Source organism: Trachemys scripta, chromosome 10 (genome assembly GCF_013100865.1).
Source record: "Trachemys scripta elegans isolate TJP31775 chromosome 10, CAS_Tse_1.0, whole genome shotgun sequence".
Taxonomy (NCBI): domain Eukaryota; kingdom Metazoa; phylum Chordata; order Testudines; family Emydidae; genus Trachemys; species Trachemys scripta.
The window spans coordinates 44,983,578-45,006,904 of NC_048307.1; the positions used below are offsets into that span (position 1 = coordinate 44,983,578).

General features: G+C 45.8%; 1 protein-coding gene across 1 annotated transcript in view; it reads right to left on the minus strand.

Annotated features, from left to right (window-relative positions):
- The window catches only part of LOC117883894 (casein kinase I-like), a 309,830-nt gene that overhangs the window by 37,786 nt on the left and 248,717 nt on the right, over positions 1-23,327 (minus strand). The window contains exons 8-10 of the mRNA XM_034783736.1: positions 17,648-17,732; positions 13,018-13,166; positions 10,912-11,019 (exon numbers count right to left, since the gene is read on the minus strand). Of these exons, the coding sequence (XP_034639627.1) occupies positions 10,912-11,019; positions 13,018-13,166; positions 17,648-17,732 (342 nt within the window). The remainder of the gene's footprint in view (positions 1-10,911; positions 11,020-13,017; positions 13,167-17,647; positions 17,733-23,327) is intronic.

Sequence of the window (23,327 nt, forward strand, 5' to 3'; positions counted from 1 at the left end):
GGCACAAATCTCTCCCAGAACAGAAGGAAATTAACAGCAGTAGCTCACAGCGTTACCCTGGCCATATGCATCCTCAATAAGACAAACTCTGGCACAGAAGTATAACAGGGAATTACATTTTGAGACAACTTTACCAACAGGGGTACAAGAGAAACTCCCCCCCCCATCAAACAATGGAAGTAGAACAAAGTACTCTCCAACAATATAGGAAATGGTCTGAAGATCTGAGCCTTCAGCCAGTATCTTATGCCCCACACAAGAGTCTTGGATCAGGGTCCTTAGTGATGAATGGGCAGAGGCTTCTCATCCCTTCTGGGCTGGGAAGGGAATCTTGTGGTAAGTTTGTATAAGGCCATATGTAAACCTCCAGGAGATGGGATGATTTAGAGAGAGTACCGTACCTCCTGCTACTTACCGGCTTTGGAGCCAGTGTTTTTTGTTGGGCTGGATGGAGGTAGTTGAGGGAAGTGAGTTAGTCACCTGCACATGCATATCAGGTGATGTGGTTTGCATCTCATTCATTTATGGTAGAGGGGAAAGGCAGGGCTCTCATCCTTCCTGATGAGCCTAGGATTGGTGCATGAAGTGATAAGATTTCCAGGTAAGAAACCCAGGCTGCAGAATGGATCTCTGTTCATAGTGGTCCTATCTGATTCCTGCTTTGCTGCACCTCTCCTGGGTTTGTTTGTACATTGTTTGGATTGCATCCTTCCAGTTTTTTCTTTTGTTAATTTCTACTCTGCCTCAGGTTTGGGATATTTAACACCACTGTTTTGCTACCATATTTCTCCCTGATCTAAACCAATAGTTGAGGCCAGGGTGCAGCATCACAAGTTGTGTAGGAGCACAACACAAACTGCTGCGAGGGGGTTGCAATTCAGTACTGAGGTGCATCAGAGTACCACTCTGGACATAGATTGGCCAGCAAGGCCTTTTTGGACATTACTGGCATTATGGTAGCACCTAGAGACCCCAATCAAGGATTACACTGTTACTTGTTTGCACAGCCAGGGCAAGGGAGGATGAAGTAACAAAACGATCAGAGTTTAACAAAACAGACGTTTCAGTTCATTCCTTATCTAATCAAGGCCAGACTCATGCCCTTCTAGGCATCATGACAGAGGAAGGTTTGAAAGGATTACAGGGCTGGCGCCTTTAGAAATTTTGACAGGGAATGTTTCTGAAACAGAGCAACATGGGAAAAGGCACAATGCTATTTGGGCGAGAAGCGGACAGGCAGACCATAGAGGTTGCCATCGCTGAGAGAAAGCAGCAGTTAACAGCTTGACAAGTGGTGATGTCACTAGATCTCTATGGTGCAAGGCTGAAACTCTCACAGTATGTACATGAAACTGGAAGTCCCTGTGGTTCAGCTTCATCTGCCCATACTCACAGACCCTACTGTGTTAAAAGGACATATCATTTAAAAGCCATATTCTTGCTTTAATTAGCATCCTCTCCCCTTCAGGAACCAGAGGCAGCAATCTGCTGTGGAGTCCTTGCACTGTGAGACATTCATTTTCCTGGCTCTGCTGCCCTTTGTGACAAGAAGACTCCTTTAAGAGTCAGAATTGAAGAGCTATCCAGCAGTCCACACATCACAAGGTCAGTTTTTTACAAGGGCACTTCCCACTTAGTGAGGCATCAACCAGGGTTTTCTATAGTCCAGGGGCTCCTGACACCACACCTCATCACTACCTCTTCCACCAAGGAAAAGAGGTGATTTTCAGATAATGAAAAGAAAGGTCCATAGAGTCCATCTGGAACATTCATCAACATGTCTACCTCAAGACAGACATTGGAACTCACAGAAAAGTTGATTTTAAAAATTAAAATATTAATGGTTGAAATGGTCTCTAGATTTTAAAAAATAGCTAGTGGAAATGAGCCAGGCCAGGGTGTGCATTGCTATACTGCTGCATTTCTCATGCGCTTTACCTTCATCTACATGCCTATTCTATTCTATTCTATTCTATCCAGGTTCTTATAGCAACCTCACCACCACAGTAACTGAGTGCCATCCAACAGTTCATTAAATGGCATGACTAACATCTCACGTTTGCTATCTCCCTCAACCTCTTACCAGGTGAAGAACTGTGTGTTTAGTGAAATGTTTTTAATGTACATGCTGCTCTGCATTTATATCAGAAGGCCAGTCTGCACCTTGTGCTTGGAGTGAAAGCTGGCGAGGTCTGTGACGGTCCTTTGTTCCCGTGAGTTCATTCCACATTTGTGACTCAACACATCCATTAATACCCTAGAAATGTGCACCTTGATGTGGCTGATTGCTAAAGTAGTCAATCAATGTGGCCAACAATGTAAGTGGTCAATTTATCTACTCCAGGGCCCGGTCTACACTATGAGTTTAATTCGAATTTAGCACCATTAAATCAAATTAACTGTCCACACAACGAAGCCATTTATTTAGAAATAAAGGGCTCTTAAAATCGATTTCTGTACTCCTCCCCGACGAGCGGAGTAGCGCCGAAATCGATATTGTCGTCATTTCAAATTATGGTTAGCGTGGCCGCAATTCGATGGTATTGACCTCCGGGAGCTATCCCACAGTGCACCATTGTGACCGTTCTGGATAGCAATCTGAACTCAGATGCACTGGCCAGGTAGACAGGAAAAGCCCCGCGAACATTTGAATTTTATTTCCTGTTTGCCCAGTACAGGAGAGCATAGGTGACCACAGAGAGCTCATCAGCACAGGTAACCATGCAGGCCGATAATCAAAAAAGAGCACCAGCATGGACCGTATGGGAGGTACTGGATCTGATCGCTATATGGGGAGAGGATTCAGTGCTAGCAGAACTTTGTTCGAAAAGACAAAATGCCAAAACTTTTGAAAAAATCTCCAAGGGCATGATGGAGAGAGGCCACAATAGGGAATCAGAGCAGTGCCACGTGAAAGTCAAGGAGCTCAGACAAGCCTATCAGAAAACAAAAGAGGCAAACGGTTGCTCCGGGTCAGAGCCGCAGACATGCCGCTTCTACGCTGAGCTGCATACAATTCTAGGGGGGGCCACCACCACTACCACACCTCTGACCGTGGATTCCGAGGTGGAGGTAATCTCATCAGCTACACCTGAGAATTCTGCGGATGGGGAAGAGGAGGAGGAGGACGACGACGAGCTTGCGGAGAGCACACAGCACTCCGTTCTCCCCAACAGCCAGGATCTTTTTCTCAGCCTGTCTGAAGTACCCTCCCAAGCCTCCCAAGGTGGTATCCCAGACCATGACCCCATGGAAGGGACCTCAGGTGAGTTTACCTTTTAAAATATACAACATGGTTTAAAAGCAATCGATTTTTAATGATTACTTTGCCCTGAGGATTTGGGATGCATTCGCGGCCAGTACAGCTACTGGAAAAGTCTGTTAACGTGTCTGGTGATGGAGCGGAAATCCTCCAGGAACATCTCCATGATGCTCTCCTGGAGGTACTCCAAAAGCCTTTGCAGAAGGTTTCTGGGCAGTGCAGCCTTATTCCGTCCTCCATGGTAGGACACTTGACCATGCCATGCTAGTAGCAAGTAATCTGGTATCATTGCATGACAAAGCCTGGCAGCGTATGGTCCCGGTGTTTGCTGGCATTCAAGCAACATCCGTTCCTTATCTTGCTGTGTAATCCTCAGGAGAGTGATATCGTTCATGGTAACCTGGTTGAAATACGGGAATTTAATTAAGGGGTCAGAGGTGGCCGTTCCTACTGGGCTGTTTGCCTGTGGCTGAAAAGAAATCCTTCCCTGCAGTTAGCCAAGTGTGTGTGTGCGCGCGCGGGGGAATTGGCGCTGAGCTTTTCACATTTGGCTAGCAGGGATCTTCCCTGATACCAGCCACGCGGTGGGGGGGAGGGATACAGCGATCATCCCAGAGAATCAGATGGGGGAGGGGGGCGGTTAGTTTGTTTTCTGCTGCTGAAGGTTAAACAGGAAAACCACAGCACTCAACGGGCTTTGCTTGGTATGTGGGAACGGAGGGCGCAGAAGCCGAAAGACAATGGCTTACCATGGCCGCATGCAAGCCGAATTCTGTTGCCCGGACTTGCGTCTGTGATCTCTAACACCAAAGCTGCAGGCACTCAATATTAAGATGCAAAATGCGACCTTGTACTGAAATCACATGTGCTATGTAATGTGAATAGTGTTGTTCACCGTGAAAGAGTATAAGTATTGTTCTGTAAAATGTATCTTTTTAAAAACTTCTCCTTTTTTTCAAACCCTCCCTCCAGCAGCTGCAAATTTTTCAAGCCTCCCTCCTCGGTCCTGAAGGCTATCTCAGATAAGGCGGCGGAGAAAGAGGACGCGAGACGAGATGTTCTCGAAAATAATGGAATGCACCTGCAATAAAAGAGCTCATTTGAATGAGTGGAAGGACACGATATCTAAGGAAAAGATGCCAGTGACCGTGAGGCTATGAGGGACGCTCGAGATGAGAGGTGGCAGGCTGCAATGCTGGGGCTGCTGCGTGATCAAACAGACATGCTCCGGCGTCTGGTGGAGCTTCAGGAACGGCAGCAGGATCACAGAGTGCCGCTGCAGCCACTGTATAACCTCCCTCCCCCTCACCATGTTCCATAGCTTCCTCACGCAGACGTGTAAGAACACGGGGGGGAGGCTCTGTGCACCTTCCCAGTCCACCCCAGTGGACAGCCCAACCAAAAGGCTGTCATTATATTGAATTTTTTTCAGTGGCCTTTTACTTCCCTCCTATCCTCCTCCCAAACCCCACCTGGGCTACCTTGTCGCTTCTCTCCCTATGTTTATAATTAATAAAGAATACATGATTTTTAAATGATAGTAACTTTATTTCCTTTAAAAGCAAGCTGTGATTTAAGGGGGGAGGGTGGTTTGCTTACAGGGAATGAGTCAATCAAGGGGGCGGGTTTTCAACAAACAGAACTTTTACACCATAGCTTGGCTAGTCACGAAACTGGTTTTCAAAGCTTCTCTGATGCGCAGCGCTTCCTGGTGTGATCTTCTAATCCCCCTGGTGTCTGGCTGCACGTAATCAGCAGCTAGGCGATTTGCCTCAGCCTCCCACCCCGCCTAAAGGTCTCCCCTTTACTCTCACAGAGATTCTGGAGCACACAGCAAGCAGCAATAACAATGGGGATATTGGTTTGGCTGAGGTCTGATTGAGTCAGTAACGAGCGCCAGCGACCTTTTAAACATCCAAATGCACATTCTACCACCATTCTGCACTTGCTCAGCCTGTAGTTGAACAGCTCCTGACTCCTGTGCAGGCCGCCTGTGTATGGCTTCATGAGCCATGACATTAAGGGGTAGGATGGGTCCCAAAGAATAACTATTGACATTTCAACATCCCCAACGGTTATTTTCTGGTCCGGAAAGTAAGTCCCTTGCTGCAGCCCTTTAAACAGAGTAGTGTTCCTGAAGACGCGAGCATCATGAACCCTTCCCGGCCAGCCCACGCTGATGTTGGTGAAACGTCCATTGTGATCCACAAGTGCTTGCAGCAGCATTGAAAAGTACCCCTTGCGGTTTATGTACTGGGTACCCTGGTGCTCCGGTGCCAAGATAGGGATATGGGTTCCATCTATCGCCCCACCAGTGTTAGGGAATCCCATTGCAGCAAAGCCATCCACTATGACCTGCACATTTCCCAGAGTCACTACCTTTCATAGCAGCACCTCAGTGATTGCTTTGGCTACTTGCATCACAGCAGCCCCCACAGTAGATTTGCCCACTCCAAATTGATTCCCGACTGACCAGTAGCTGTCTGGCATTGCAAGCTTCCACAGGGCTATCGCCACTCGCTTCTCAACTGTGAGGGCCGCTCTCATCTTGGTATTCTGGCGCTTCAGGGCAGGGGAAAGCAAGTCACAAATTTCCATGAAAGTGCCCTTACGCATGCGAAAGTTTCGCAGCCACTGGGAATCGTCTCACACCTGCAACACTATGCGGTCCCACCAGTCTGTGCTTGTTTCCCGGGCCCAGAATCGGCGTTCCACGGCTATAACCTGCCCCATTAACAGCATGATCTCCAAAGCGCCGGGGCCCGCGGTCTGATAGAATTCCATGTCCATGTCCTCATCACTCTCGCTGCCGCGCTGCCATAGCCTACTCCTTACCGCCTGGTTTTGCAGGTTCTGGTTTAGCATAAACTGTACGATAACACGTGAGGTATTTACAATGTTCATGACTGCTGTCTTGATCTGTGCGGGCTTCATGCTTGCCGTGGTATGGCGTCTGCACTGTTCACCCAGGAAAAAGGCGTGAAACGGTTGTCTGCCGTTGCTTCCCTGGAGAGAGGGGGAGGATGTACCCAGAACCACCCGCGACAATGTTTTTGGCCCCATCAGGCATTGGGCTCTCAACCCAGAATTCCAATGGGCGGAGGAGACTGCGGGAACTATGGGATAGCTATGGGATAGCTACCCACAGTGCAACGCTCCGGAAATCGACGCTAGCCCCGGTAAATGGACGCACACCGCCGAATTAATGTGTTTAGTGTGGCCGCATACATTCGACTTTATACAATCTGTTTCCAAAATTCGAATTCTGTAAATTTGGATTAAACCCGTAGTGTAGACATACCCCAAGACTGAAGTAGCAGGGGGAGCTGTAGGACATGACAGAGCTGTGCTGTTAGTCAGACCCAATACGCATGAGCAGAGCTGTCTCCTTGAATAACTCTGAAGTTCATAATAGATATGTCACTATTTGTGATTACATTAACCGCTCCAAAGCTGTAGCAATGGACACCATCTAAATCTAAGCAAATGTGTCAAATTTAAACCAAACATTAAAGAAAGCTGGAAACAGAAGAAGAGCATTTTTAGATTTTGATTAACTTTTCACCCAGTTTGAGAGCAGGTATATTGAACAAAAGAAACTAAAAATGCAAATGTATCACATTAGCAAGCTTTACTTTGGTGGGAGAATGAAGGACTGTAGGAGTTACTTCAAGTAAGTAGAAGATATGAGCAATGAGATTGAAATAGCTAATCAAAGATTGCAATCCAGTTCCCTGCCTCCCTATCCTACCATGCTCCCTCGGAACATTACTCTCCTAAAGATGTGGAAGGCGAGCCCTATCCTGGCTGGAGGAAGAGCACAGCCACACAGGCTGAATGTCCTTGTTCAAACTGGGTGAGAGTCTGAATATTAGGCGGTTACACACAGGAAAAAAGGAGCTAGGTTATCTTTGAGCAAACTTGTCGGCCCTTCAACTAGCAAATCCTGAACCTTGCTGAGAACTAAATAGCAGAGTCTGCAAAAGAAGGAGAATGGAGAGTTAATCAGGCTTCTCTTTTCAAAGCTACCACACCTGTCTTTTAAAAACATTCATCACAATTAGGTCTGTGCTGGCTTGTTTTAACTTCCACCTAGCAATAGTCGCTAACAACGGCAACTTCCTAGTCAGAGGTTCAGCCTTCTCTCTCGTAGCAGTAGGAGATATATGCTCCTATTAGTTTCTTGATTTAGGAGGACAACAGAGGAAGTGAATCTTATGCCATCATGTGCCAGCAAAGCCCCTCTGCCATGTACATTGGCCAAAATGGAAAGTCTCTACGCAAAAGAATAAGTGGACACAAGTCAGACATCAAGAATTGTAACATTCAAAAGCCAGTAGGAGAACACTTCAATCTCCCTGGACACTCAACAACAGACTTAAAAGTGGCAATTCTTCAACAAAAAAAACTTCAAAAACAGACTCCAATGACAAACTGCAGAACTGGAATTAATTTGCAAACGGGACACCATCAAATTAGGTCTGAATAAAGACTGGGAATGGATGGGTCACTCCAAAAGTAATTTTCCCTTGCTGATACTCACACCTTCTTGTTAATTGTTGGAAATGGGCGACGTCCATCTTGATTGTATTGGCCTCATTAGCACTACAAAAGTAATTTTCCCTCCCTTGATATTCACCCCTTCTTGTCAACTGTTGAGAATAGGCCACTTCCACCTTAATTGAATTGTTAGCAATGACCCCCCACTTGGTAAGGCTACTCCCATCTTTTCATGTGCTGTAATATATATTCTGCTTACTGTATATTTCACTCCATGCATCTGATGAAGGGGGTTTTAGCCCAGGAAAGCTTATGCCAAAATAAATTTGTTAGTCTCTAAGGTGCCACAAGGACTCCTCGTTTCTAAATCCTTTAGAACAGGGGTTCTCAACCTTTTTCTTTCAGAGCCCCCTCTCTCCCCCCCCCCCAACATGATATAAAACTCCATGGCCCACCTATGTCACAACTGGTTTTCTGCATATAAAAGCCAAGACCAGCGTTAGGGGTTAGCAAGCAGGGCAATTGCCTGGGGCCCCATAATACAGGGCCCCCACGAAGTTAAGTTGCTCAGGCTTTGCCTTCAGCCCCAGGTGGCAGGGCTCAGGGCCCTGGGCTTCAGCCCCATGCGGGGTGGGACTTCGGCTTTCTGCCATGGGCCCCAGAAAGTCTAACGCTGGCTCCACTTGGAGGACCCCCCAAAACCTGCTCGCAGCCTCCACAGGGGGCCCTGGACTCCTGGTTGAGAACCACTGCTTTAGAATACCATGGCAAAGCACTGAGTGACACACTGCACCTCCCTCAGATCATACAAAGGCAAAGTCTTATTTCTACTAGGACGGTCTCTTCAGGACCTCCCTTTGATTAAATCCCTTCCCCCAATTTCTCGGGTCAGGCTTGACTCTCACTTGCTTCAGGAGTACCATCCCGATACACATGAAACTACTACAGATGCACTTTCCTTGAAATGTATTTCACTGCTACAAATCAAAGACAAATTTAGAAATAGTACTGTTAGAATCACATAGGCCTCTAGATTCAAGAAGTGGATAGAAAATAGGCATGCCAGAGAGCTGCTCCTTATAATAGAGTTGTGTGGATCTAAACAGGTAGCTGAAATAGTAGCTTACAATGTTAACATTAAGGAAATACACCTCTGCCTCAGAGCTTAGAATCTTCTTACTTTCAAAAGAAACTCTTTAGAAGAGGCCATTAGGACCAGACCACTGGGTTATGGCTATGCAGCACAATGCACCTTGAATCAGTTTAGGAGTGGCCTTAAGCCTCACTACCTGAGCTCAGTGAGGTCATGTTACATGGCAGAGATGATGCACATGGAATTGGAGGAAGAGTTCCTAAAAACTCTGACCATCCTCTTGCCACCTACCAATTCACAGAGCAGCCCAGCTTTGCTAGAGAATAAGCACATTGACTGTAGCTGTCTAAATGGAACAACTGCAGAGAGAATAGGACCTACGACACGCTGCCTGGTTTTGGTGCCAATGGTTGGTAAAAGACTCACTTGCATGCAGGAGAGTAAAATAAAACAATCACCCCTGGAGTTCAGGAGGGTTCACTCTACCCCAACGCACATGCCTCAATTCCATTGCCCCTAGAAGTTTCTTTAAGTGACTTTTTGCAAAGAAGTGGTTTGATCAGCATTTAAGAGGATCATCTCTTGGAGGAGGAACTGTTATGTTTGTACAAAATGAATTCCAAAGCAAGAAGTTACCGCTTAACTATTTTCCAGTCAAATACTTGGATGACACCTCAACATCTCGAGAGATGAGCTGTTCATTCTCAGCATTATGCAGGAATTAGGGACACTGCTGTGCCATATACTAGCAGGGTTTATTTAGGGGGGAAACAAAAAGAACAAGGAATAAGTTATCTTTGAGTATCATTATTAGGACATGAAAGACGTGTTATGGACTACAAATATGTGCACGAAATATGCCTGAAAGCTAAGCCAGGAATGTCTTCCAGGCAGCAAAAAGTAAAACAGGAGATACTTTGTGTATGCACAGAGTGTCAAAGTCTGTTGGCAGGAGCAGGCAGTCAGAAGCTGCCACTCAGATTAACCCAGCATGAAGGGACTACAGTGTATTTATTAACTAACACATTTTAAAGCAGGTACTATGGAACCCCTGTTACACAGCAATTTGCACTAATAAGCATGCATAAAAATAAACCTTCACATGCAACTATTTTAAAAATCCAGCTGCCAAAAAGCAACACTTCTCAGGAGGGAAATACATTCCTGTTTTATGGTTAACCTACAGATTTAGAAGTATTTCTGGTCTGAATTTGTTGTTCTTCCACTCAGAGGATAACTGCATGAACAAGAAAAGCTGAGTCTAGACAGGTTACTGCAATAAGCATGGTTAAATCCACACCACCAACAAAACAGTTAACATGGAATAGGTGAGGACATAGTCTATGGAGTAGGGACTTTAACAAAAGAAGCATGCAGGTGGAGAGAAAGGCCCAGCGAGCCGAGAACCACTCACTGTGGGAGGTATGGAGTACCAACAGCTCTAACAAGGAACTAGCAGTTCCAGTGGTCTGCTGAACTTCTGATATGTTCTGCATTAACATGGAAAATCCAAACTCTCAACAGCAATGAAATATGAAAAAGACATGAAGGAAAAAAAATGGAGAACGTCATAGACTGACTTTTTATCCTTAAATTTGGGAATAGAGCCCAGCAACCTTTTAGAGTAAAAAAAATGTTTTTAAATACAAACTAGAAGAAAAATGATCCACTTGAAACTGTAGACCTTTAAATCCATACACGTAGGTCATGCACCTCCTCAATTCTATTGCAATAAACAGCATGTCAGCAATTTTTCTCACAGAAAATAAAATTCAGTTCAAACTATAACCTTCCTAAATTAAGAGGAAATTTACTTGCTGGAAGTGAGGTAAGTGTCATCATCAATGGTCTCCGGACATCCCATAGGTGGATGGAGGGTGGAATTAAACACTGACCTACTTTGGTGAACTGGAGCGTTTTAAGCCTTCACTTTATGCATTTTATGCATATTAAACTTCACCAGAGGTTTTTACTCCTCTTTCCCTCCACACAAACAGGGGCTGGGAGAGGCATTATGAGAATACGCGAAAGCAAAGACAGTGGTAAAGTAACGCACCGGATTTCGAAGAGCATGTTGCTGTGACGGTCGATCCCTATGTGCATGGCTGTCTCTTGTTATTGCAGATGCCCCAGAATCTACAGGAATGGACCCCACTGGAGTAGGCTGCAAAATAAAGCACCCATTATACATTGAAACCAACGCCTCGGTTAGGCTCCACTCCCAATCTACATGCATGCATAGGCTCTACTACTAGGTTAGCTCATATTCAGTGTGGAAGAACGAGGAAAATATAGGTCTAAAATAGTCTGAACAGCCAAAGAGAATCACAGCAGACGCTGTAAAATCTCTATGGGATTCAAAGGCTTGCTGGACATTTACAGCCACTAACATCTCATGGTAAACTGAAACACAATACTGTTATTATATACATTTATAAAGGTACCCAACTTCATGGTATCTGAACACACTTTAGTGTAGGTTAAATTGAGTTAATTACAATTGCAAATAAGGATAGTTTTATGCATATTGTTTTCCTCCTCATCTCATGTCTTCCTACTTTTAGGAACAGGATGTGTTAATTAAGACTTCATCTGCTTAGTTCCCAACTAAATCATAATCCCAGCTTGTAACTTCATGATCTCCATAGCAACCAATGGTGAACTGTTAAAGGAGTGATAGGAAACTTGCCTTAAAATGGGCTTTTTGCCCATTGCCTCTGAAATTAAACATCAGTGAAGAGAAATGAGATTTACAAGGAGAATGACTTCCTTTTAAAAGATAATATTACTGTGCAAAATAAGCAAACATAGGAAATGTTGTATATAATGACTTAGTATTGATGTAAAAACCACAAAAGCAGAGTGGCCCAAAAGCATAGTAAGTGACTGGCTATGCACCTTGGACACAAACTGTCCTTTGCATAAGCAACCAGCAGAATAGATTCTACATAGATATGTTTTATGAGAGTTCTCCAAGAGGCATCAGTGGGCCTCTTGGCAAAGCTTTTCCGCATACAGATGGTCCCAAAATTTAAAAGCATGTTCTGTTTGGTGATGACAGACCAGGGCACAAGCTGATGAACAAGGGAACAATGACAGCACGCTCAGAAAAGGAGAGGGTGGAAGTTAAGGAGTTAGCAGACTCTAGTATGTGAGCATTCTGCATTTACCCTTTCCCCTATGGCCCTCATCACGATTAGAAGACCAATCTGAAAACGTGCTGGCATTGGGATTTGCCCTTTTTTAGAATCCTCAGACCATTGTAATGGGAGAGGTTATTTCTCACGACAAAACCAAACTTGACGAAAGTGTCCACATGCAGGAGATTCTGCGTCTAAAAGCCATGTCTTCTAATCATTCTGTAACAGGGGCAGCAGTCTCCAGCCTGTTAAGTGTTGGAACACTACAGAAAGCCACAGGGTAATTATTGCGGACTCCTTAGGGCAGATGTGGCTCATTATGAGTCCACCCTAAACGTAACTATGTTCTGAAACAGAAAGGTCCTGAGGGATGGAACCATAGAAGCATCCAAGTCTGACTGAGAAGGGTAATACTTAATTTAAAAACAAATTTGCCAAACAATCCAGTAATGATTTTTGTGATCTTGTGTACGAAATGTGAAGAAGTGTCGCTGCAGCAAAATACTCTGTAGCTAATGTTAATATGCACATGAATGTGTTTTAAAATTTGCCAGCTGTTCCAGTGGTATGATCTGAAACTGCGATATGGGACACTCAGATTGGATTGCCTCATTATAGTATGCTCAGTGAGGGAGAGGGAGAATCTTGTGATCTATGCAGGCATTGCACAGCAGTGTGATGGGCTTTGAACCAGAAAGTGAGATGGGGAGGAGTAAAACCAGAGGCAAATAGGGAAGGGTGTTTAAGGTTCCAACAGGGATGCAGAAGATCCCCTGTGCTAATTTCCATCAGGAGAAAGATAAACACATTCTCCTGATTGACAGGGAGAGTGATCCATTACGATTTCTGAAGGAAAGCCATCCCAGCCCTCAGTTTTCCATTCCCCAACTGCACTAGAGGCTGCAATTAGTTTTCGAGGCTATTAAAGGAAATTCTTATATGCCCACACAGCTGGAAAAGCAACCATGAGGGACTAGACTTATTTCTGGAAGGAGGGTGCTTGTTTTGCAAACAAAACTTACCAGTGGCCTGCCAACCCAGTCGTAGGCATAATCAAAGGTGTAGCCTTTTTTTTCAAATAGTTCTGTAAAGATAGTTCGTAAGTAATCATAGTCTGGTCTCTCAAAGAAGTCTAATCGCCTGACATAACGAAGATATGTGGCCATCTCCTCTGTTGGAAAAAGGCAAGGACAAAAGAGAAAAAAGGAGCATCAATATCTCGGCCCAGACTAAAAAACCTACAGCAGCACACACAGTAAAGTCACCTGCTGCTCACGCCATATCTCTGTACAGATTACAAGTCTCTACAGCATGAGAGGAATATAACTGGTGGGATCTAGTCTTTGTGATACCCTGAGAAGCCAGGTGGAGGCTATTGGGCAAACTTGGCCTTCCAGTCTTTAGCAGTGATGAAAGTGATCTTGTCAGAGGAGGTGCATCTTTAAAAGCAGAGCTGATACTAGGGGGAGTTTGAATAGAAGTGGGTAAAGTATATATATATATATATATTAAAAAATATGCACAAAAGCATCCCCTGCTGGAATACATACATAAAAGCACAATACATAAAAGCAGTGCTAGTTTGACAGTATCAAAGGCTATGGAAGCAAGAAAACCACATTTTCCTGGAAATCTTCCTCCTCATGCCCAAATCCTGAAGCTTGAACAGTGCGTCACTTCCCCCAACTTTACGTGCCACATCACAGTCAGCATGCTTCTGACTTATAGGGCTCCCTAGAGTCATTTGCCAGCACCGCTTCATTGGCTGGAGACATATGGTAGCTGTTGAATGACAGACCAGTCTTATCCCCCTTCCTCTGTAGGCCAGGCAAAGAAAGAGATGGGGGAGGGGGAGCAGATCTTCAGATGGTGTAAATCAGTGATTCTCAAACTTTTGTACTGTGACCCCTTTCACTGGTGACCCCCCCTTATGAATTAAAAACACTTTTTTATATATTTAACACCATTATAAATGCTGGAGGCAAAGCGGGGTTTGGGGTGGAAGCTGACAGCTCGCGACCCCCCACCTAATAACCTCATGATCCCCTGAGAGGTCCTGACCCCAAGTTTGAGAACCCCTGGTGTAAATGGTCACAGCTCCACTGACTTCAGTTTGAGCTATGACAGCTCAAATTAAGGATCTGACCCTGTGAATCAAACATAGGTCTCTTGCCAGGCAGTACACACTGCCATCCTGAGCCAGCTCATCTGCCACCATGTTTGATTGCTGTTCATTCCCACACTAGCATCTCCAGGAAAGTCTCTCTCCAAAACCTAGCAATATTTCCTCTTTGTTTTGATTCTTTTAATGTTTGAATGAGCTGAGTTTTTTTAATTTTAGAATCATTTGATCCTTTTCACAGCATCATGTGACGAAACAACTGCCTTGACTACCTTGTCCAGTGCTTACCTTCTTTTCTTTTTTAAAAAAAGCTTTAATAAATAATACTTTACATGCACTACAATTTTAAAACACTATTTAAAGGTGAAGTTTTCCGCCTGCTCCAGACACCTGCTGCCCTCCCCTGGATTGTAGATTTTTAATTTGAGTATGTAAGTTCTATTTTGCACATTAATTAATGCAACAATTATTAATAAAAATGTGTGGTTTTGTGATAAATGCAATTTTAAGTCTCAACAGCATACACACAGTATTTGTTGTGGTGGCATACAGTGACTTCAAGTAGCCAGGTAAGGCATGAGACCATCCCAGGACAGTCACCATATTGCTCTTGTAGAGATGTTTGCACTATAAGGCTATGTACAGTATGTGCGTGCAGTTACTTGGAGGGGGGGCGGGGAAGAGATTTATATTAGCTGAACTGCAGTAGCACATTGGGGCCCAGTCTGTGACTGGGGCTCCTCTGTGTTAGGTGTTGTACAAATACATAACAAAAAGACTGTCCCTGCCAAGAACTACACAGCTATGTTAATACACCATGAATGGTATGATGATGGAAGAGTTGGGAAGCACTAAAGCAAAGGCATCAGGAATCCAAATGTCAGCATATTCTCCACAAAATCCATCCAATGTATATTGTATGCAGAAAATTCAATTGTTATATTATGGATAAGTTGTTCATACAACAGTCATAATGAGTAACATTAACTTGCTACCTTACACATACGATATTCTGATTACTAGTCCAGTTAACTGTTGACCTAAAGCTTTTTAGCACTTTATATGTGCTGAGGAGTTAGTTACTGTGGGATCCATAACTTTTGAATTCACTGCCCTGTTCAAATTCACACTGTTAAACTGTGCACTTCTCAGGGCAGGGACTGTCTGTTATGTCTGCACAGTGAAGAGCTCAATAAGGCTTGGTCCTCTAGATGCCACCATAATACTACTGCTAATGTTGCATCAACATGGTTTTTGCATTTAGTCACTTTACTAGGGTTACCATTCGTCCGGATTCCCACGGACATGTCCGGTTTTTTGAGCTAAAAATAGTGTCCGGGGGGGATTTGTAAATGTCTGGACTTCCCCCCCCACCCCCATGCAGAGCACGCGCAGCTAACAGGGCAGCTGGCCGGATGGTGCCACTGCGGCTCTGACAGCCAGAGAGAGCCCCTCCTCCTCTCCCCTGCAGCAGAGATCATTCCCTCCCTCCCTGCATTCGCAGATCGCCTCCGGCAGTCTGGAGCTCCTCCCCAACTGCTGCCCAGCGTGCTGGGACGAACGGCTCAGGTCGTTCCTGAGCAAGCTCACAGAGACATTAGGCGAAGGCCAACAGCAAGGGAGCCAGGGGGTCGGAGAAGGGGCGGGAAGGTTCTGGAGGGAGCAGCAGTCAAGAGACGGGGGGGGGGCTTTCTGGGGGTGGGGGTGTGGATAAGGTTTTGGGCAGTCAGGGTACAAGTAGGGGGTAGGGTCATGGGGGGCATTTGGAGGGGGCAGTTAGGGGACAAGGAACAGGGAGGCTTAGGTAGGGGGTGGGGTTCTGGAGGGCAGTGAGGAGCAGGGGTCCCAGGAGGGGGCAGTCAGGGGACAAGGAGTGTGGGGGGGATGTTTGGGAGTTCTGGGGGGGGCTGTCAGGTGGCAGGGGTGGGGAGAGGGATTGGAGCAGTCAGGGGACAGGGAGCAGAGGGATTTAGATGGGTCGGGAGTTCTGGGGGGGGCTGTCAGGGGGTGGAGAATGGTTGGATGGGGCGTGGGAGTCCCAGGGGTCTGTGTGGGGGTGGGGGTGAGGATAAGGGTTGGGGCAGTCAGGGGACAGGTAGGGGGTAGAGTCCTAGGGGGCCAGTTAGGATGGGGGGAGGGTCTCAGGAGGGGGCAGTCAGGGGACAAGAGGCAGGGAGGCTTAGGTAGGGGGTGGAGTCCTGGGGGGCAGTTAGGGGCAGGGGTCCCAGGAGGGGGCAGTCAGGGGACAAGGAGCGGGGGGAGGGTTGGGGGTCCTGAGGGGGGGGGAAGTAGGAGGGATAGGGGCGGGGCTAGGGCAGGACGGGGGCGGGGCTAGGGCAGGGCTCCTCCCGTCCTCTTTTTTGCTTGCTGAAATATGGAAACCCTACACTTTACAGACAGAAAAACTGAACTGCCCCTGCTTAGCAATATTAACTTTGAAATGGTGCAAATTGGCTTTGTAGTTCACACTCACTGAGGTGAAAGGACGGGGGTGGGATGGGAAAGGGAATTCCCTCTCTTGTTGCTGCCATCAGGCCATATATGCTATGCTCTGATCTGAAGCCTGGAGGACAGCAAAGGTTCCAAACCAGCAACCAGAAGCAGGAGCTCCACTTTGTGGAGGATGGAAGAGGGCAGAACAAGGGAGCAGCCAATTGCAAAGGCATATTTCACCTTGGGACCCAGTGGATTTCTGACCAAAATCCTGCTGGGAAGTTAATGCTCCTTAAAACAACAATAATTACCTATTGTGCCTGCTATTCCTCTTGGGGGGGAGCTGGGTGGGAAGTGGCAGGGCGGGGATGGAGTGGGGGCGGGAAGAGGTAGGGCAGGGGTGGAGACTTGGGGAAGGAGTGGGGTGGGGCTTGGGGTGGAGCAGGGGTGGGAGGGTGATGGTGGGGAGTTGAGTACCCCCAGGGCCTGGAGGAAGCCGGTGCCGGTGGCCTGGTGAGTATCCACCTGAGGGAACTTGCTCAAGGTTGACATCCAAGGTGTGCTAAATTGACCACCCAGTTCTTTCACTGCTTCAAAAATATCAGAGCTCTGCAGAGAATAAACTCCATATACCTGAGGCAGTCACTTGAGAGAGGCAATTGACAAATATGAGACACTTTTTTGGAAGATGGCCAAGTGGGGGCTGCTGTCTGCATTCCTCTTCACAGAAGAAAGAGCAAAAGCGGGCACTTGAGCATTCTCCAACCACCTCAGTACAAAGAACTGTGTTGGCAAATTAACTGCAAGTAAGGACTGAAGGATTGGAGAAGAGTGAGCGAACAGAGCACACTACTGATTCACAGTAGCAGCTCCAGGTGTTTGCCATCGACAGTAGCAATGTAACAAACAGCATTCAAATATTTTCTGACAGAACAAATATGTTGGTCCTGCTTTGAGCAGAGGTTGTACTAGATGACCTCCTGAGGGCTCTTTCAACTCTAATCTTCTATGATACAATAGGATGGGTTATGTCCAGTTCCTAATCGACACCTTACACAGACAGTACAACTGGTATAACAATTCCAACTGGGCCTTACCTGGAAAGTTCTCACAGAGAACTTCAACTGGAGTGTTTCTCTTTGTGTCCCCAATCTTCTGATATCTCTCTTTTAAGGTGTCAGCCTGTAGGGTACAAAGAGGAAGCGTAAGTATAAAGACAGAATCCAACAGCAGGGTAACTGACCTTGCTATGAGGGTGAAAACAAAAGGTATTTTATACAGAATCTTGCACATATCAGGATAGAAGAACTTTTTGTCCAAACTGCACTTTATGAGACACAAATATAAAGCAGCTATTGTACAATTCACTTGCTATGAGCAAAGACTACTTAGAGAGTTTCTGAAGGTATCGCTAAGATCTGAAAGGGAGAACATGTTTAAGCTTATAGATATTAGCTGAACATCACGCCTTCATGAGAATGAGTTTTTAATATATTAAAAATCAACTATTAGACAAGGCATTTTGGGCTCTCACCTTAGTGCATGTAACAGAACGTCTAGCTGCTCAGCAAGTAACAACTACTCAGTTAGCCTGGTGTGGCAAGGCACCTCGTCTGTCTCAATGGACTTAGCACTTCCCCCTCTGGCGCTAGTGAGGTATGGGGTAAATCAGCCCCACTCTGGACAGTGTTTGCCTTCCCTCTCCATATTTTCTTATCAGTATGTTCAAGGTAGGCCTCAAAGCAGGCCCAAGGAATGCTCCTCCACCAAACAAAAAGAAACCAATTTATAAACACAAAACAAAGGGGGAATCCCTTTCCCCACCACCTCATTGGGGAGGTGTTTTCCTCCTGTTGGCCCCGGGGCGCAAATCCTTCCCCTAAACAGGCATTCAGCTTTGGTTACTCAGGTGTTCCTATTTGACCTGAGTTAACCCATTATCAGCTTATAGGAAAAAGGGCAGGGGCAACATTTCAGATTTTGGTGGGGGGAAGGGCAACTTTAACTGAGATTCCAGGGACTACTTAGGGACCGGAAAACTCTAGTTTTTTTGGCAAATAACTTAGCAATTAGCGGACAGGAACACTATCTAATTCCTATATAAAAGAAAAAAATAAATATTAGACCCACTCAGCTCTAATACTAACGTGTTCTGACATCTTGTGGCAAATCATTTAAGAGACACTGGTTAGATTTAAAATTGTAATGTATATTCTTACTTTGTTATTAACTCTGCAGAGAGAGACACCCTGTCAGAACTCCTGGGTTCTATCTCAGCTCTGGGAGAGGAGTGGGGTCTAGTGGGTTACAGCAGGGGGCAGATACATCCATCTAGCCCAGTATCCTGTCTTTCAACAATGGCCAATGACAGGTGCTTCAGAGGGAATGAACAGAACAGGTCATCATCAAGTGATTCATCCTGTTGCGCACTCCCAGCTTCTGGCAAACAGAGGGTAGGGACATGCAGAACATGGTGTTGCATCCCTGCCCAGCCTGGGTAAGAGCCATTGGTGGACCTATCCTTCATGAACATATCTAGTTCTTATTGGAACTCTGTTATAATTTTGGCCTTCACAACATCCCCTGGCAAAGAGTTCCACAGAAATTCTGTGAAGAAATACTTTCTTTTGTTTGTTTTAAATCTGCTCCCTATTAATTTCATTGTGTGACCCTTAGTTCTTGTGTTATGCAAAGTAGTAAATAATATTTCTTTATTCAATTTTTCCAGACCATTCAGGATTTTCTAGACCTCTATCATACCCCCCCTTAGTCATCTCTTTTCCAAGCTGAAAAGTTCTAGTCTCTTTAATCTCTCCTCAGACAGAAGCTGTTCCATACCCCTAATAATTCTTGTTGCCCTTTTCTGTACCTTTTTCAATTCCAATATATCTTTTTTGAGATGGGTGTCCAAATCTGATTTATATAGAGGCAATATGATATTTTCTGTCTTATTATCTATCCCTTTCCTAATGATTCCCAATACTGTTAACTTTTTTGTTTGACACTGCACATTGATGTTTTCAGAGAACTATCCACAATGACTTCAAAATCTCTTTCTTGACAGGTAACAGCTAATTTAGAGGTTTCAGAGTGGTAGCTGTGTTAGTCTTAATCAGCAAAAACAATGAAGAGTCCTTGTGGCACCTTAGAGACTAACAAATTTATTTGTTAGTCTCTAAGGTGCCCCAAGGACTCCTCGTTGTTTTAGCTAATTTAGACACCATCCTTTTGATTGTATAGTTGGGATTATATTTTGCCATGTTCATTACTTTGTATTTATCAATATTGAATTTCATCTGCCATTTTGTTACCCAGTCACCCAGGTTTGTGTGATCCCTTTGTAACTCTTTGCAGTCAGCTGTGGACTTAACTATCTTGAATACTTTTATATCATCTGCAAATTTTGCCACCTCAATGTTTATCCCCATTTACCTCTCTCTAGTCTGAAAACTTTGTTTCCTATCTTTTAAATGGAGTGCCTGGCAATGCTTTTGGGATCATCTAACAATCCTTAATTTAATGACAAGCCTTTTGTTATCTTAATCACCCTGCCTCTGGTTATAAACAAACTCCCTACCCCAAGAGCAGAAGCTGTGTTGCAGTTAAGAGCTTCCTCTGGGGAGAGGGCATGCACTGTGAGCAGATCTCTGGTATGAAACCCGGGGGTGGGGGAGGGAGAGGAGCCCACCCGTCCTCCCCAAATGGCACCCCCGAAAAAGGGTCTTTATCATTCTAGGGCTAATGTATCTGCCTTCCACTGCTCTCTTGCAGTTCCCCAGCCTGACTTTGGCACATTGGTTAGCATCAGATTTTCATTTCTGCCAAAACCTGGCTACATTTGATTTTTTATGTGATTAACTGTCCCTTACTACACACTTGTCTACAGTCTAGACTACATTAACTATATAGCTGGTTACCAGGAAAGAATATGAAGTAACACACTCAGTTATGATTTTCTGAGCGTGTCCATCCTGAAGCAGCGAACTCCACTTCAATCACTACCCCAAGAACAAAGCTGCTCAGTCTGCATTTCAGTATCTCGTTCCAGAGAGTCCAGTTTCCAGTTTCTCAAGAATTATTTAAAATACTCCTTTTATGAATGAAACATGTTAGAAGTATCAGTGTAAGCACTAGAAAGGATTCTCCTCAAGGTTTTAGTTTGGAAGGGGGAGAACAAAGCTCTATGGTGGGAGAAATCTGGAAGTGTGAAAATACAATAATCTGTCCGGCATTTTAGATCAAGTCAAAGAATGTGTGTGGCCTGCAGGCAAGGGAATGTATGAGGCAGACCACACAGGGTAGAGACACACTCCTCCCCATTTCCTTGGAGAGATCAACTCTTTAATTTGAGGAAGTCTTTACATTCTCTCAGAGCCTATCTACAAACTTTGGTAGTGCATTAAGCTAATTCAGGAAAAAGGCACTCATTTAGAAATAAGAGCATCCACACACAGGTTTTCTGGAATAGCTCTTCCACTCTGGCCTGGTCTACACTAGGAGTTTATCTCGAATGTAGCAGCGTTAAACCCAATTAACCCTGCACCCGTCCACACAATGAAGCCCTTTACTTCAATATAAAGGGCTCTTAATATCGATATCTGTACTCCTCTCCGACGAGGGGAGTAGTGCTGAAATCGGTATTGCCATTTCAAATTAGGGTTAGTGTGGCCGCAATTCGACGGTATTGGCCTCCAGGAGCTATCCCACAGTGCACCATTGTGACCGCTCTGGACAGCAATCTGAACTTGGATGCACTGGCCAGATAGACAGGAAAAGCCCTGCGAACTTTTGAATTACATTTCCTGTTTGCCCAGCGTGCAGAGCACAGGTGACCATGCAGAGCTCATCAGCACAGGTAACCATGCAGTCCGAGAATCGAAAAAGAGCACCAGCATGGACTGTACGGGAGGTACTGGATCGGATTGCTATATGGGGAAAGGATTCCGTGTCAGCAGAACTACGTTCCAAAAGATGAAATGCCAAAACATTTGAAAAGATCTCCAACGGCATGATGGAGAGAGGCCACAATAGGGACTCACTACAGTGTCGCGTGAAAGTGAAGGAGCTCAGACAAGCCTACCAAAAAAACAAGAGGCAAATGGTCGCTCTGGGTCAGAGCCGCAGATATGCCGCTTCTACGCTGAGCTGCATGCAATTCTAGGGGCGGCCGCCACCACTACCCCACCTCTGACCGTGGATTCCGAGGTGGGGGTAATCTCAGCCATGCCTGAGGATTCTGCGGAGGGGGAAAATGAGGATGATGACGAGCTTGCGGAGAGCACACAGCACTCCGTTCTCCCCAACAGCCAGGATCTTTTTCTCAGCCTGACTGAAGCACCCTCCCAACCCCCAGACAATGAGGCCATGGAAGGGACCTCCGATGAGTGTACCTTTGTAAATATAAAACATGATTTAAAAGCAAGCGTTTTTTAATGATTACTTTGCCCTGAGGACTTGGGCAGTACAGCTACTGGAAAAGTCTGTTAACGTGTCTGGGGATGGAGCGGAAATCCTCCAGGGACAATCTCCATGAAGCTCTCCTGGAAGTACTCCAAAAGCCTATCCACAAAGTTTCTTGGCAGTGCAGCCTTATTCCGTCCTCTATGGTAGGACACTTGACCATGCCATGCTTGCAGGAAGTAATCTGGTATCATCACATGACAAAGCCTGGCAGCGTATGGTCCCAGTGTTTGTTGGCATTCAAGCAACATCCGTTCTTTATCTCACTGTGTTATCCTCAGGAGAGTGATATCGTTCATGGTAACCTGGCTGAAATAGGGGAATTTAATTAAGGGGACAGAGGTGGTGGCCATTCCTACTGGGCTGTTTGCCTGTGGCTGAAAAGAAATCCTTCCCTGCAGTTAGCCAAGCGCGGGGTGGGAGGGGGGGGAATTGGCCCTGATACCAGCCACTTGGGGGGGGGGGGGGGAAAAAGGGATCATCCCAGAGAATTGGGGGGGGGGGGGGGGGGGGGGGGGGGGGTTAGTTTGGTTGCTGCTGCTGCACATTAACAGGAAAACTGCAGCACTCAGCGGGCTTTGCTTGGTATGTGGGAAAGGAGGGCACTGCTTGTAGGAAAGCTGCAGAAGCCGAAAGACCATGGCTTACCATGGCCGCATGCAAGCCGAATTCTGTTGCCCGGACCTGCGTCTGTGATCTCTAACACCAAAGCTGCAGGCACTCAAAATTAAGATGCAAAATGCGACCTTGTACCGAAATCACATGTGCTATGTAATGTGAATAGTGTTGTTCACCATGAAAGAGTATAAGCATTGTTCTGTAAAATGCATCTTTTTAAATACTTCTCTCCTTTTTCCCCTCCCTCCCACAGCTGCAAATTTTTCAAGCCTCCCTCCTGCGTCCCGAACGCTATCTCAGATAAGGCGTCGAAAAAAAAGGACGCGAGACGAAATGTTCTCAGAAATCATGGAATCCACCCACAATGAAAGAGCTCATCTGAATGAGTGGAAGGACACGGTATCAAAGTATAGGAAAGATGCCAGTGAACGTGAGGCCATGAGGGATGCTCAAGATGAGAGGTGGCAGGCTGCAACGCTGGGACTGCTGCGTGATCAAACGGACATGCGTCTGGTGGAGCTTCAGGAACGGCAGCAGGAGGACAGAGTGCCGCTGCAGCCGCTGTATAACCTCCCTCCCCCCTCACCATGTTCCATAGCCTCCTCACCCAGACGTGTAAGAACGCGGTGGGGGGGGGGAGGAGAGGCTCCGTGCACCCTCCCACTCCACCCCAGTGGACAGCCCAACCAAAAGGCTGTC